This window comes from Semicossyphus pulcher, unplaced genomic scaffold, assembly GCF_022749685.1.
Source record: "Semicossyphus pulcher isolate SPU_LCO1_2020_fin unplaced genomic scaffold, fSemPul1.0.p SCAF_15, whole genome shotgun sequence".
Taxonomy (NCBI): domain Eukaryota; kingdom Metazoa; phylum Chordata; class Actinopteri; order Labriformes; family Labridae; genus Semicossyphus; species Semicossyphus pulcher.
In genome coordinates, this window is record NW_027211659.1 from 21,408,717 (window position 1) to 21,424,604 (window position 15,888).

The window sequence follows — 15,888 nt, forward strand, 5'->3', positions numbered from 1 at the left end:
CCTACTGTAGCAAAGCTTTACTGAATCGTGATCAGGTATCCAGAAAAAAATATACGTTTATATAAAATTGCATTTGAGAAACAATCAGTTTTTTCCAGTCAGTTTGATCAGTAATACGTTTCCTACTTCTTCTGTAATTAGAAAACATCTCAATGCTGAAATCTTCTCTGTACGTAGTAACAATACTGCCAACATAATTTCCAAAAATATATATAAATCTACTTCATATCTACAGCCAGCTGATGCCATTATACTGACAATACATTAGAACTGTATGCTACAACACTTTTGGACAACATGTACTGTTTGAACAATTACAATGAGTAGTAGCATAAATAACCGTCACTGCTAAGAAGACACTGTAGAACAGTCAGCTTCCCTTGTTCAATACACATCATGAAATCAACATCATAGTGAAAAGACTACCAGACTAAATAATGGTCCAGTCTTAATGATTAAACTGTATGCTGTACTGAAAAATAAAACAAATGCAAGTTTATCTTTAAGAGTCAACGTGATATGCTTCATTAATAACTCAAAACATGAAGAATTAGGCCTCAATTTTAAATGTACAAAACCAGCTTTTAAGATATTCCAAGTTTTCCGCCAGTTATAAAATAAATCAGAAAATGTGATTTTAAACAAGTTGTACAACTTTTAGGGATAATTTCACACTAAAAGATCTCCAGCATTCCCAGATGAGACTATTTGAATACATTCATTTCAATAAGGCAGGATAGTAGCTACAACATATTAGTACCAGAAGAATTGTTCTATAACAGTGTCAGATTATTGTCTAAAATCAATTCATCCATCCATCCATCCATCCTTCCATCCATCCATTTTCTATACCACTTATCCTGTTCAGCATTGCTGGGGGGCTGGAGCCTATCCCAGCTGTCATTGGGCGAGAGGCAGGGTACACCCTGGACTGATTGCCAGTCAATCACAGGGCTGACACATTGAGACAACTTTTTCACGCACACTCACACCTACGGGCAATTTAGAGTCACCAATTAACCTGACAAGCATGTCTTTGGACTGTGGGAGGAAGCTGGAGTACCCGGAGGGAAGCCAAGCATGCACGGGGAGAACATGCAAACTCCACACAGAAAGGCCCACTTTGTCCGACCCGGGGTTCGAACTAGGAACCTTCTAGCTGTGAGGCAACAGCGCTAACTGAACCACTGCACCACCGTGCAGCCCCCTAAAATCAATTCCAGTTAGGTAATCCCAAAAGACTAGAAACAGAGCTCACCTCAAGGGATTTATGCTTTATGCTGTCACTTGTCAGAGTTAAATTACAAGTTTGGATGTTAAAACTAAGGTTGATTCAGTTGAAAAAGTAAAGGATCACTCAAAGCCGTGGTGACAGTTTACAGAGGAGCAGAACATACTGTAATGAGCCCATAGAAAGAGAAACACAGAACTAATTTTCATTAGGGAAGTTCAATCCCTCTGTTCAAACACTTCTGGTCAATTTAAAAAGTACTGCAATGGGCTAATTTACACATAATAAAGACTAAAACTGATAGCCAGGTAATAAAAACATCAGTTGAAAAAGCAAAGTGGTCATCTCTATTATCATCCAAAAATCTTGTAAAAAGGTCCAGTGTTGGAAAGATAATCCAGTGAAGTCTTCATATCCAGTGGCTGAGTTTCACATGTAGTACTGACTGGGTTAAAAAATAAAAAGTTTGTAGTGTTCTACTAGGACTGTACAGTGTCATATCCACACGTTTCATCAGGTTAAGAGTCCAGGTGTTGTTATCTCTTGGAGTCAACATTTAAAATCACAGTCGTTCTTTCAGCCGTCTTTCTTTTTTATAGATTTTCTTTGTAGTCCTTCATCCAGTGTACTTCAGCAGCTCGACAGGCTGTGTGATCAGAAAAGCTCAGAGTAGCAGGGATCCAGTGGTGTGAACTAACAGTGATAAAACAGCATGACTCGAAGGAGAAGGAAAACAGCCTTGAGAGAGGAAACCTACCCTTTAAGTCATAAGCCAGTGGTGGATGCTTTTATGCAACCTATCTTACAGTGTCATGAGTGAGGTTAGGTGTATGGATGGATTACATGAATGGCAGGTCACTGACAGTGAACTCAAGCACAAGATTCACAACATGTTAACACTGATAGTAAAGTTTGTTTAAGAAAACCTAGGCTTTGTGTCATGTTATCATATTTCTGTGTACTAAATTAAACTTGTCAAATGTTTCCGTCAGTGGGGGGGGAAGTAGTGGTAGTGTTTGTGGTGCTTGTGAGCTGCCTCTTCCCTGGTTCCTCTCTCCTTTTAACCCTTAGTGTTCAGCATAGTTGGCCCAGGTTGCTTGTGTGTGGATAGGTGAGGAGGTGATGGGGTGAGGTGGGAAAACAGTCAGGAAAGTTGAACGGTGTTGAAGGGTGCTACTTGTTTCTTCATCAGAGCTCAGTGGTCAGGAGACCTCTGGGTTTGGCTCCATCCTCTGAGGCTGGCTGCTGAGCCACAGGGCTGTGGGAAACAGGAGTGGAAAGGTGGTAAAATTATTGAATCAATGAGAGACGCTACTTACACTTTCATGTTTACTGAAAAGTTATGAGCATATTTGTCCTGAATAATTCTGTTTTTAAAACAAATGCAATGAGGAGTTGTAGGCTGTGGTTCAAGAACCCCCCGAGAATGAGTGTTTTGAAGTGGTGAAACCTCAAAGTGAACACAGGATTTCTCAAAGTAGCAGGGCAATGCAAAAATTACATTCAGCCCCTTTTAAAATAGCTTGCATTGGGATTTCAGCTGAAAGAGGCATTTCTCTGCCTGATCAGCAGAGGTCAGCATACTACCAAGCTTGCTTTAAAAAGAAGTGCTTTGTGTGCTAGACTTTTACCTGGCAGAGATGGTGTTGCGTGTGTGAGCAAGGAGGGGGAGGGCTGGGGTGAGAGCTGCTCCCCCATCTGCAGGCGGAAGAGGGTTGACCTTAGCAGGGGGGTCGAGGTCGAGCAGGCCGTTAGTAAAGACACCAGAAGGCTGCATTAGACGGGGATGAGGGAGAAGGTGTGAGGTCAGTCTCTACATGGCTTCTACATCGGCATGAGTGAACAGCAACTATGCAAGTGCATATGGCAAAAAATAAAAGCCTTGTATCACCACTTTCAGGACAATGGACACAAATTAATGAAACGCTCATCAAAACCTAATTTCATGAGAACCTGTGGTAGGTAAGACAGACACAAAAAAACAGTAAAACAGGAGAAATGTTGGACAGGTTAAGAGTGCGGTTAATCACTCACAGCAGTTGTGGGAATGATCCAGCGAGGTGTGATGAGAGGTTTGGGCTGCTGTACTGGTGGAAGCTGGAGGACAATCACAAAAACGTTGTTACCATACATTATACGGAGCATATTAATTAATTCGGTTGCTTTTAACCATGTTTGACCTGGTTATGCCAGGGTAAAAACATTTTCCAAAAAACTTGTGACAACAATGGTGTCACCAATGTCACTGGATATTTCACAAAAATTAGGGTCATTGCCTTTAGAGTGCTTATAGTATATTGGCAGGAATTCAGGCAGACAATAGACAGCAACCTGATATCATGACATGTAGCAGGGCAGGACATTATGTAAGTAAAGAAGACTGCAATATCCTCCAACATCAAAATATTTGAGCTTTTTGGCTTCCTCCATGAACTTTACGAAGCTCCCGCACACAAGGAAAAAAAACAGACGATTGTTTGCTTTTCTGTGTTGCTCAGACATAATCTTCTACCCGTCTGACTCTTTACATGGCTCTGGGTCAACTCTCCTTACTTTTGTTATGTGATAAGTGAAATCACACTTATGCTACTCTGTTCTACTGAACAGGGCAGACGTTTTCAATTTAAAATCCAAGGGCTCATCTTCTGACTATGTATTGATAACACACGCACAAAAAAAAGGAAAGCCATGGTGGGGTTGTTAGATATGTAATATGATCGCTATATACCCAAAAATTGTGTCACACCAAGGCAAGCCTAGTTTGACCCTAGATAGCTAACAGACGTTTACTTCAACAGATCATAGAGAGAGATGTGAGACAGCAAGTGTAGTTCAAAAGATAAAACTGCATGTACACAGTGTGGACAAAGTACATAACTTCATTACTTGATCAAAGTATAGAAACTCCTGGTCAAATATTACTCCAATACAAGTGAAAGTTGTTCAGTCAAATTATTAATTGAGTTTTAAAGTACTGGAGTACTTGCTTTTAAAAATACTTCAGTAATTAAACTACTTTTTAAAAAAAATCTCAAAACGTTGTATTTTCACAATGCATGAGTGCAGTCAAGAATGCATGGGAGAATTGTTATCCTTCTCGGCCGTAGCCATCATTACCACCACTAAAAGAACTGATCAGAGTGACGTTTGCTTTGCGTTTGTTCTATGTTCAACCATGAAGGTCAGGTACGGCAACACCACTTAGACAAATCACACACAGAACTCCACGAACACAGTTTATTGTCTTTCGGATTTTAGAAAAGAAAAGAAAATTCATCAGCTAACTTCAGAGTAAAGTAGAGAGTAACAAGAACATTCATAACACTGCGGTTCCGCCTCAGCGCCGTAACGAAGCTCCGTCCTCATGCCACCTTTGCCATTCTACATTGGACCACGCAACGCCGCTGTAAAGCCGCCCCAGTGTGTGTTTACAAATAGCTTTCAGGCGTTGCGGAAGCAAAATGTACGTGAGCTGTAAACAAACAGCGCATGCTTCAAATACACACACACTGCGCTGTACAGCCCTGCTGGGTCTGCAGTTTACACAGACGCTGTTCTGTTACTACCTCCGATGAAGGCTCAGAGGTGGAACGACTTGGCCCCACCGTTCCGCCTCGGTGCGTTCTACATAGTAGACGGAATGTAATAGAGGCGTAATAATCACATCTTGAATTGGCAGTGTAAAAAGCCCAATAGAAATGTAATGTAGTCAAAAGTATGATATTTGTCTTTCAAATGTAGTGGATAAAGTAATAAGTTTCCCCAAAAAATAATACTCAAGTACAGATACTTAAAAATGTACTTAAGTACAGGACTCAAGTAAATTTACTTAGTTATTGTCCACCCCTGCATATAGACTTAGTGTGGTAGTGTGGGAAGCATGCGCACATTTTGTGTTTTTGAGCCAAGTCAATAAAGCCTGTTGTTTTCCAAAAGTGCTTACACAAATATATTTGTGTGGACTTACCACAGGAGTTGGATCAGTGAAATCGATCAGGTTGTCAGACAGTGGTGCAGTAGTAGGCAGGTCAACCTCCTCTGCTTTAGCCTACACAGTGTCACAATGTTTACTCAATGTTACTCTTTACCAAGACATACAAACACAAACTTATACCCATGAGAACAAATTGTGTAATATACAATTTTTACAAGTCAAATAGAAACTTTATGAAACACTACGAGTTCCACACACACAGTGTGTATGGGAGGTTTTCTTAATTTCTATCAGTATAGTTAGAAATAAAGATCATCAGTGTAGACACATTTTGCCCATCTTTTAATAAAATAGGGTGTACCTTTGATGTGAGTTTAATGTTATGAGTTACTGTTTGTGACATTAGAACATCTTATTTAGAAATATGTATTCTTGTGCTTTCAAATAAAAAAAAGGCTATTATTTCTATTGTAACAAATGTAAATGCATCGCAATAAGCAATTAAACTACAAATAATTGTGTTACCTTTGGTGCCATGGCTTCAGCAACAGACTCAGAGGGCATCTTGGGAACAGAGGGGTTTAAATCTTCAGCTAGCCCCTCAGCACTGATTAATTGAACAAGAAAAAAAATAAGACAGGATTTCAGATTTCTGATACATATGGGATAATTTCTTGGTACAGAGTTTGGTGTGCTTTTTTTGTTCATATGATTCAACAATGTTTTAACTGAAGCCCCTCGCACAACCCAAGATGATTTTTTAACTGCTTGTTTTGCAAGGGAACAAATAGAGTGACCAAGATAGAAAAGCTAGATTTCTGCTCAATACAAGACGTAAATTATTATATGATCAAAGTCGTTCTTTATTCAAGTCCTGTGATTTACTCATTTATTAACAAATATATTGTTTCAGCGCAGCATGAGTCTATATTCCCCGGACCGTTGAAGAAAAACAGCCTCTATAATGTGAGCGTTTACTGCATCAATGAGCCCCGGGCCATGCAGCCTTTGTGAACCATCTAGGCAAGCGTCTGTATTTTTGTTTCATCCTACTGTAAACACTTATTGAGCAGGGATGGCAGCAGTATCCAGGCAGAACTCAGGTCATGTGACTCATCATGCCAAGATGCACACAAAAACACACACAAACCATCACAATGCTCAAACATGCCAACAGATGTCAGCAGAGACTACAAATACAAAGCGACACCTTTGTCTCCAATGGATCATTGTGGAATGTTTATCATATTTGTTTTACGGTCTGTTTGGGACAATGCAGGCCTCTATTAGTGTATGTAGAATAATATCATTCAGTGACGATACAGGAACTGTGCTAGCAAGGTTGATGCCAATGATTAACTATCTCTATATCCTTAGTTTTAACTGTCTTTATTCTTTATACTTACGAACAGCTGAAGCAGGTTGAGTGAACATGTTTTTACATTTAAAGTTATATGCACAGTGAAGTAACATCAATTCACTACATCCTTCTATATGACTTGGATAATTAAATGTAAATGATTTAAATTGTTGGTAGCTTAAGTGTATTGTTTGACTTAAGGATTGGGAATCTGCAGTCTTATGTTTTGCTTTCAATGATCTATTCTCCCAGTTTCTCCATCTCTCTTGTTCTCATGAAGCAGCCACAATGGGTATTATAGATTCAAACATAATCAACATTACAGACAAATGACATTGTAGTTTCAACTCTTAAAGGAGCAAAAAGCCACTGTCAGTCAAAGCTGGTGTTCTCTGTAATCAAAAGAAGCAACATTATTTGAAATTGGTACCATAGCTGTGGAGAAAGTTGAACAAACAGTTCATGGTTTCACCCGTTCTACATTCCTACAACACCCAGCGTGCATTGCGCTCCTCCCTCTGAAAGGAACGGCCCAGCGAGAGACGCTGGAGTGAAATACTAGGGTTTCTCTGCAGGCAATGGCTCAGAGCGGTACAGAATCCAAAATACAACGAGAATACACCGCTGGATCATCTAAAAAATCTTCTAGTCTGCAGTCTACATGTCAAACTTGACGATTTTGAACGAGACATGACATCAGAGGCGGGCGTATTAGACTGAGGAAGTATAGTTTAGCAAGCTTCCGGGCTTCCGCCAGATGACGCGTAAGTAGTCTGGCGGAGGTTCTAGGGCCCATTGGAGGAGCGGATAGTGTCCTCCAAAGGCACAGAGCAAAATTGCATTTACCATATTCTACCATAATGGCATTAGCTCCCCATGATAGCATGATAGGACTGAGGTTGAAAATTGGCGTACTGGCCCTTTAATATCCAAAGTACAAACTACACACAAAGGCAGACAAAAGCATTCAGCATATAGATGTATGCATACTGACCTGGCCCCTGCTGATGAGACCAATGATGCTGGCTTGAGCAGGTCCCAGGAGTCTGGGACGTCAGGGCGACTGCTTAGGGAAAGAGATGAGTTACTGCCCATGCGCCCAGTACGCACCTTCAACCTGGAAACAGATAGTACAGATTTTTGTTGTGTCAGATATTTTTGTTTGTTTAGTTTGTCTACATTATGTACATTTTCTGCATAAAATAATTAAAGCTTGGGGTCAAATTGATCCGATGACATCAAGAAAAATACTAAAAAAAAACAAAAACATTTGACATGGGTCAATTTGGAATGGGTTATGGAAGTTAGGCAGGGAGGGTAGGTCTGATTTAAAATGCAGGTAAAAAAATAACTAAACTGTATGTGTAAAATGTCATTAATATATTTTATATTGTAACAAACAGCTTTTACCAAATCTAATATGGCTCATTCTCCCCTTATCATATTGAGCCATGCACCGACTGTCTCGCTCTAATACAAGACAATGCAGCACCTTGCTTGTAAGGATGAGCTGAAGATGATGTAATGTTGTGAACTACTATAATAATCCTCATGAATATTCAAGTAGTTAATCGGCTCTAGCAGAAGGCAGCGCTGCAATTGGCTGAGACAATGTGTTGACAGTTGGCATGACTCAGGAAGACAGAGGAGGAGGGAAAACTTCAAGACAAAGGGACACCAGTGACAATGGCGTTTCTCCATTCCATGTGTGCAGTGACTGTTATCTTTATATTCAAAGTTTAACAAAGGAATATCATACATTTTTCATTTATTCATTAACTCATGATTCTGTGTTGAAAGACTGCACTTTTAAAAATAATAAAAGTATGTGGACGTACCTGGCAGAAGCTTCTTGTAAGTTACAGTTTTTATCTCCAACTATAACAACATGATCCTCCAAAGGTCCCTACACATAGAAACAGAGAGACAGTTAAAATGATAGATAGAAAGACAAGCAGACGGACGGAGCAGACGGAGAGGGATGGCGGACTAATAAAACCATTCATCTTCGTCTTATATGAAAGCAAGACAAGGGTATGAATGTTTTCCGTCTTTGATATTCAGATTTCATTCTGCTCCGACACAGATATTGAATCCCTAATTTTTAGAGTTAACTCTCGCTGTTGTCATATGAAAGGATGATTAACAATACAACGCATTTAATATATAGAGCAAAATGACACAAATAGTTTAGTAGTACTATCTAAGGTGTCTTTCCTGTGATCTGTTCCTCACCTTGAGTACAGCAGCCTCAGCCTGTGCTTTCAGGATGTTGCTCTTCAGATCCTCTGGGGTGCGCAGTGGAGTGACAACTGGACTACTGCCTGCACTGCTCAGACCACACTTCTCTGTGATCTTTACCACATCCTCCTGTTTGAGCAGGGTTGAGTTTGGCACACATCCCATTCAAAAAAAGAGAGCAGAACATGGTTATCACTTCTGAATTAACTGGAACACAAGCTATGCTACCTCTACTGTAGGGTTTGTAGTGGAAAATTAAGAAACACTATATAAACATAAAACCCACCTGATTATTCATGGCCATATTCACATTAATGTTGTTTCTAGGAGTAGAAGGAAGTGGGCTGCTCTCCAAAGCCAGCTGCTTCAGACGTGCTGATGCTTCTAAAGAGGAACAACGTTCAATTTCAAAACAATTCATTTTCATACCAACTGGGACTGTTCATAAAATAACTGTGCTTTAATAATTTATCTGTGAAAGCCACATTTCTGGCACCATCAATTTCATTGTCTCTCTGCACTTCCTAGTGTGTTTTCCAGGATTTCTGGCTCACCAGTAAGACTGAGAGGATCTTCCCCAGTGACATTTGGGGTAGCATATGCGTTGCTTGGTCCAGCATCCTCGGTAGCTGTCACCGTTGGAACGGCAGGAGCCCTGAGGACATCATCGATGCACGTTTCCATCAGGTCAGCAACCATTGGCATACTAGAGACAAAAAAACAGGAAGAGACGGAGATATAAAGGCAGCAGATCAATATGAGGGTTAAAGATAATCGTGTTAAAATATAAACAAAAAATGAAACAACTAAGGAGATAATAAAAAGTCTTAAAAAACTAATATGATAAAAGAATCCAAGATTATACATCTGTACAACTTACCTGAAACATCCATTAGATATGAATGGATTCTGTGAAGATGGCAAAACCGGCCAGGACGATATGCTTAGAGACAATGTATAGTAACTTCCCATTAACAAAAAATCAAATAAGAATAAAAAAAATAACTAAATAAAAAAAAAGTCTGAATTGTTGTTTAAATAAAGAAGTATGTTTATCTTTAATAAATCACTGACATAGTCTCTGGCAAAAGCAAATCATGAAGGTCTGCTCACAGGAGATTTATTTCACAAATAAATCTCAAGAGGTTAAGATTCAGCCAATAAAAGCTTTATCCAAGTTTTGTTGGAAGTACCGTAGGTTAATACCCTCAGAAACAGACGCAAAACATTTCATACATGGATTTTGGTAGGAGCTCTTCCAGCAGCCAAGTAATTATCTCATATATCTGTAGCCTGAAGGCACAGTCGAACATAACTATATATTACTATATACAGTCTGGAGGAAGGACAGGAACTAAAGCACAACACACAAAAAAATGTGAAGAAAAGTACAATGCTTTGCACATGGACTCGTAAATCAATTGTGTATAAACACCCCCACATGTTAAGTAATCCATGACAGAAACAGGGAGGATGTATCCAACCTTCATATGGGCAAAACAGAAATCTAAGACAGGAGGGGAAAAACGCACAGATGCACATACTCACAACATACAGGATCTTGCCAAGCAAACACTAAATAGCCACTGTAGTTCTCTGTACAGTAGAGAGATTTCATTGGGACATCTCCAGTTTTGTACAATCCTAAAAGGAACCTGGTGTATAGATTTATTTTGTTACACTGCCTCAACTCATCAACAATAATTTTCCATTACTAGTGTGTAGTTAGCATTTTTTAATCTTATTTATTGTGTGTTTAGCGGCTAAGGTACAACATGAATGACAGAAAAAGAAGATTAAAAATATCAGTACATTTTCCGTACTCAGCAAGAGCCCTCGAGTGTGATTATCTTCTCCAACAGTGTACATACAGTACTGTAATAAAAGCAGCAAAACATTACACATTAAGAAGGCTACATAAAACTAAATACTCTTCAGTGTCAAGAGTTATCCTGTCTTTATTCTCATAACTTATTTTCAGCATACAATTCAGAAAGATATACAACCTTTGGTCAGTGATGTTGTAAACATTTTACTAAACAAGAATATTATCAAATCATCTTCATTGGTGGAGCTGTGCAAGAAACATTTGTTCAGTGGTGTAGCTGGGGTGTAGGTAAGCAATCAGTGAATATAAACTTCTATACACTGCTTTTTAAATATGATGGCTGGGTTATTTCATAAAAACCCACCCTGTTGTGCCTACACCACTGCAGTCGTGTTCACAACACAAACTGTTACAGTGTACTAAAACAGATAAACATATTTCCTTTCAGTTTTGATCATCATAATAGTATTATGCTTGTTTGATTTTTACAAGAAGTTGGATGAGAAGGTGAGTATGGAGTCCAGGGTATTTAGGTTAGCTTAACACTGGAAGCAGGGACAAACACAAGAAGAAATACGTGCATCTCTCAGCATTATATAAGTGTGCTTGACACAAGAGGATGCAGGAAAAACATGTACAAACATAATTACTTTATAAAATATAAATAGTTTTTGGAAGGCACCTTTGATAGAACAAATGTAACACTTTTATCCTGCTTCTATGTCTTTGTGCTAAGCTAGGCTGAAAAAGCTCTTACACAAATGTAAATGAGAGATACATTGACCTTCTCATCCAACTACCTTTAAAACAGAGCAGCAGATCAGTTAAATATGCAGAACAGATTAAATACAATATATAGAAAATCTCATTTTTTTATATAAAAATCATTTAATGGAATTCAAATTTAATTAAAAAAAGTGTTTGAAATATAAAAAACAAAGCTGTTTTTGAGGGAACGAACAGAAGGGGGCATGTTTAAACTCTAGGAACTAAGTGACTTATTGTTTCTTGCAGTGACGAAAGTGGAGGTGAATTCCTAAGCCACACATCGATACCATCTCACCCAACCAGCCAGTTTCACCTGGGGTTAAAGTGAAGGACAGAGGACAGGAGGGGGAGAGGAGACACAGAAAGAAGGGGATAAAGTGTAACAAAATGGGTAAGTGGAGAGGGGGAAAATGAGCACTCAGGCAAGGGTCAAGAAAAGTAGAAGGAAATTGAAGGATTGACTGAAACATTGAGAAGAAAAGGGCAGTATCAAATGTTCTGGCAAGGTTGGAGATGTGCCATTCTGTAAGGGGTGTTACTAGACTGAATATGTCATACTTTGTGTTAAAGAATGTCTCAGTTAAAAATGCTTGTTTGCATTCACATCGATTGTTTCCATGTGGTTAAGTCATTTCAACAAATACCAGACGTTTTTTATGGATGAGTCACTGCTGAGCCATCCCCATTCATAAGTGTGCTGTCCAATTCGCGTCAGTACAGAAGGTGAGACTGTTGTCAGTTGCTGGGATCTGTCCAACTCCTTATGGGGAGCTTTGATGGGACATGGGCAGGGAGGATGGAGGGAAGAGGAGACCTGGGGAGAACAGCGTAGAGGAAAACAGACAGGGGAGGGGACAAACAGGATGGGGGTGTGAACAGATGGGGAGTGAGTGAGAATTGAAAGCAGGATTGAAGGGGAAGAGGAAGGAAGCATTGAATGAAAACAACAGAGGAGAGGGAGATTGTATGCCAATGAATGAGAGAGAAAGCTAACAGCTAGTTTGACACAGTTATAATGGAAAACGGTAAAAGAGGAGAGGAACAGACGGCAGCAGTTGATAACATGAGTCTAAAGATAAAAAGAGTCTTGACATACTATTATTATGTTATTTCATGTATAATAAGGGTTACTTATGAAATTTCTACAGTTATGAGCTTGATTTTTTTGTTTTTATACAGACATCTTATTTTTTCAGCTAAATCCTGGCAAGAGATATAATGCTGATAAAAATATTTAAGTTTTTTAGTTGATATAAAACCATATAAATATTTAATTATGCCATTCATGGTCGTGATAGCCCCGGCAGTGTCGGAATATTATTAATGCTACGTACAGTTTCTGCTACACTGTACACTAGCGGGTATTTAAGCGTGCTGTGACAAGTGTTGCAACATGAACGTTTAAGTGAAGTGAAGTGGACTGGATGTCTCTGGAGTGTCAGTGACCTGGCTTTGCACCTCTCGTGCCTGAGGTCTGATAGTTTACATTGAACCTGTGTTTATATATTCAGTGCTGAAGGCCCTGAGCTGTGAGCCTTTATTCATGCTGACAACTATTATGGGAGCATAAGAATCAAGGGAGCGTACAATTTCCCATCTCCACTGTAATAAAAAGTACTAAGAAACAGCATATGAACTTTCATTGACCTTTTTATATTTTCCATATGCTTTCTTAGCAATTTAACATAAAGTGTGAAGAAAAATTCCAAAGGTATTTGTTTTTAAAGGTGCTATATAAATAAAGTTATTATCATTACTTAGTGATATACTCTCACACGACACTACATTTCATCTTAAAATAGTTGGAGAGAAAGCAGCAGTATAGGAATTAACATAGTAAGGTATCTTACTGTTCAATTGATACTTGTTTTTTTCATTTATTGATTATTGTTTGATGATGTTGCACACACCTGAATAGAAAAACATTATTGGTAAAATTGTTCACTTACTTAAAAAGATTTTCAAAGCTCTTATTACTAGAGATATACTGCAAACATTTTTTTCCTTTTCGATACCAATACATTAATTCCAATGGCCAGTACAATGTACCGATCTGACCAGTGATACAGTCTAATAAACAATAACAACTGTATACTACTCACTCTGTATGGACGTAATATGAATGATGTTATTGTTGTTTGACCAGGCTGAGGTTAAACCCTTTGTAAAACAGAAACAATGAATCAAAACAACTTTCACTGAGTTCGACAGTCTGTCATAAGTGGAAAAGAACATAAATATAACTTAAGGATAAGTAACAATTCAATGTGGAATAGATTTTTTTGCATTCTCCAAACAGCCTCTACCAAACCTCTATCTACTCAATTAACAGTTTTTAATGGTTGTTTTTAAACTGTCTGAATTGTTTGTGTGTTTCTGAATTGTTGACTTTTTTGGGGTCTAATAAATTTTGGAATTGGATAAGTGCATAGACTGGTAAAGTTGGACAATGACAAGGAGACAGTAGAGATTGATGACTCATGCTATCAAGAGAAGAGCTGAGCGTTATAGAGCTAGTAGATATAGTGCTCCGTGCAAAATCACATGTGATATTGTACAAAAAGCGAAGGGAGAAAGGCAGGGGGGAAGAAAGGAAAGAGTACTATGAATCTGAAGTATTAGAGATAAAGCAATATCTCTTTTAAAGTATCCTCCTCATGTCCGCTGAGTCAGTTGTAAACTGCTGCCGTGGGATAACAGTATGAACAATGATAGAGGTCATCTCAGTGTCATATCTTGTGCTAATAAAATACACAAGAACTTGCAGTACTTGTGTCCACAGCTGTGAAGTTAAGCTATTGGGAGACCTTTCTGTACAGCAAAAAAAGAATAGAGTGTGTTGTAAAGGACACAGCCAAAAAAAAAAAAGATTAACCAGTCGCAGCCTGAAGGATTTACCATTAACCCTTAGAGCAACAAGTCTGAGAGAGGAGGATACAGAATAATCAGTGTGATAGATCATCATTCTGGCTATGTGTGGGCCCTATCCAGTCACATCTGTGCATCCTGTGCTTTTTGGTTAGTAAATGAAGAAAAAAAGGCTGCGGCTCTACAGAAGTGACAGGCAATCCTCTTATAACAAGTGACCAGAAATGTTCTTTACTAGAAACAGGATCAACCTAAGCTGTAAATCTGAATGAGCTTTTTCCCCCGAAGCCAGAGGAGTCTGATCAGGAAGGAAGAGGTCTGATCAGGAAGAGTACTATTTTACACTCGAAGAAAAAAAAGGATGAGGACAATTTTTTTTTTTCTGTCTCACTTCTTGTAACCTGAACTTTTCTATTTTCTTTGTTAATTGAGCTGGCAAACAAACCTCCACTCATCCTCAAATATCATTCTATTATTTTGTGAAACATTTTACAGCTCAGAGGTTAAATAAAAGGAGAGGAGCAGGTGATTTACAGGATGCACAGCATGCCATTAGATAACTGAAAGCAAAGTCACCTACACACTAGAATGAAGCAAAGTCTTGAACAGGACAGAGCCAAAGATGAAATCAAATCCCATCACTGATTCATGATGCCAAACACAAGATCCCTGCAGAGCATCCCAATCATCACATCAATTCCTGCACCGATTTGGTTAAAGTTTCATGCTGATGAAAAGTGGACAGACATCAAATCACAATACCATTGCATGAAAATCCGTTTCCAAGCCAAATCAAAAGTTCACCACATAGCAACTGATTTGTTAAGCCAGAGCGATGGCAAGTTCAGTATTTGATCGTACCTACCTGGCCTGCCTCCAGACAAGACCAATTTGCCCTCAGTACATGTTAATACTGGAAAACACAGGGGAACATTGGTTTATAATGAGGGTGCATACATGTTTGTATGCATATGTCAATCTGCTTTTTCATTCAAACACACTTTCACACACACAAAAGCATCACACAAACCACAGATTTATCCGAGACAAGAAAAGTATTGTACATCTACACACACTTCTCAAAAGGTAGCAATGCTGTGGTGAGAGAGGTAAAACAATATCAGAGGAACATGAGACATAAGTATAGAAAACTACAATAACAACAAAAGGTACGGTTGGCATCAAGCAAAGTCAACTTCAAATTAAAGGCAGGAGAAAACATTACAGAGTATGTCTGCCTCATCATCTACTCGCTGCCTGCTCACTGGTTCTAGTGGCTATCCATGATTAGTGTAGTCTGCTCTTTGTCTAAGTGAAGTCAATCTTTCATGAGTTTGTCCATGCCACCAGCCTGGGTATTGAACTGCTTCACTGTAGTCTTCTGGGATGTGCAGCCCTTTCCTACAACACTTATCGGTACATGCATGCAAACACAAAAGTATCTCCCTCCTCCACGTGTTTCACAGTGTTTCTTAAAGCCTCTCATGTACACAAATTACTTACACAACAAAACACAGCAGGAACTTGAAAACAGAAATAAAACAGCCAAGCATGGAAAAATGCACAAATGTACACACATCCAGTAACTCTGTTTTCATCACTTCTTGTTTCCTGCCTTCCTTGGTCACAGCAAGACATGGTCAGTGGATAAGCTGTGT

General features: G+C 38.9%; 1 protein-coding gene across 2 annotated transcripts in view; it reads right to left on the bottom strand.

Annotated features, from left to right (window-relative positions):
* epb41l5 (erythrocyte membrane protein band 4.1 like 5) overlaps nucleotides 1-15,888 on the bottom strand; it is a 33,209-nt gene continuing 17,321 nt past the window's right edge. For both annotated transcript variants that reach the window (XM_069663059.1, XM_069663058.1), the window contains exons 17-26: nucleotides 9,321-9,472; nucleotides 9,053-9,150; nucleotides 8,761-8,895; nucleotides 8,364-8,431; nucleotides 7,520-7,642; nucleotides 5,691-5,772; nucleotides 5,199-5,279; nucleotides 3,266-3,328; nucleotides 2,863-3,002; nucleotides 1-2,489 (exon numbers count right to left, since the gene is read on the bottom strand). In XM_069663059.1, the coding sequence (XP_069519160.1) occupies nucleotides 2,420-2,489; nucleotides 2,863-3,002; nucleotides 3,266-3,328; nucleotides 5,199-5,279; nucleotides 5,691-5,772; nucleotides 7,520-7,642; nucleotides 8,364-8,431; nucleotides 8,761-8,895; nucleotides 9,053-9,150; nucleotides 9,321-9,472 (1,012 nt within the window). In that variant the 3' untranslated portion in view covers nucleotides 1-2,419. The remainder of the gene's footprint in view (nucleotides 2,490-2,862; nucleotides 3,003-3,265; nucleotides 3,329-5,198; nucleotides 5,280-5,690; nucleotides 5,773-7,519; nucleotides 7,643-8,363; nucleotides 8,432-8,760; nucleotides 8,896-9,052; nucleotides 9,151-9,320; nucleotides 9,473-15,888) is intronic.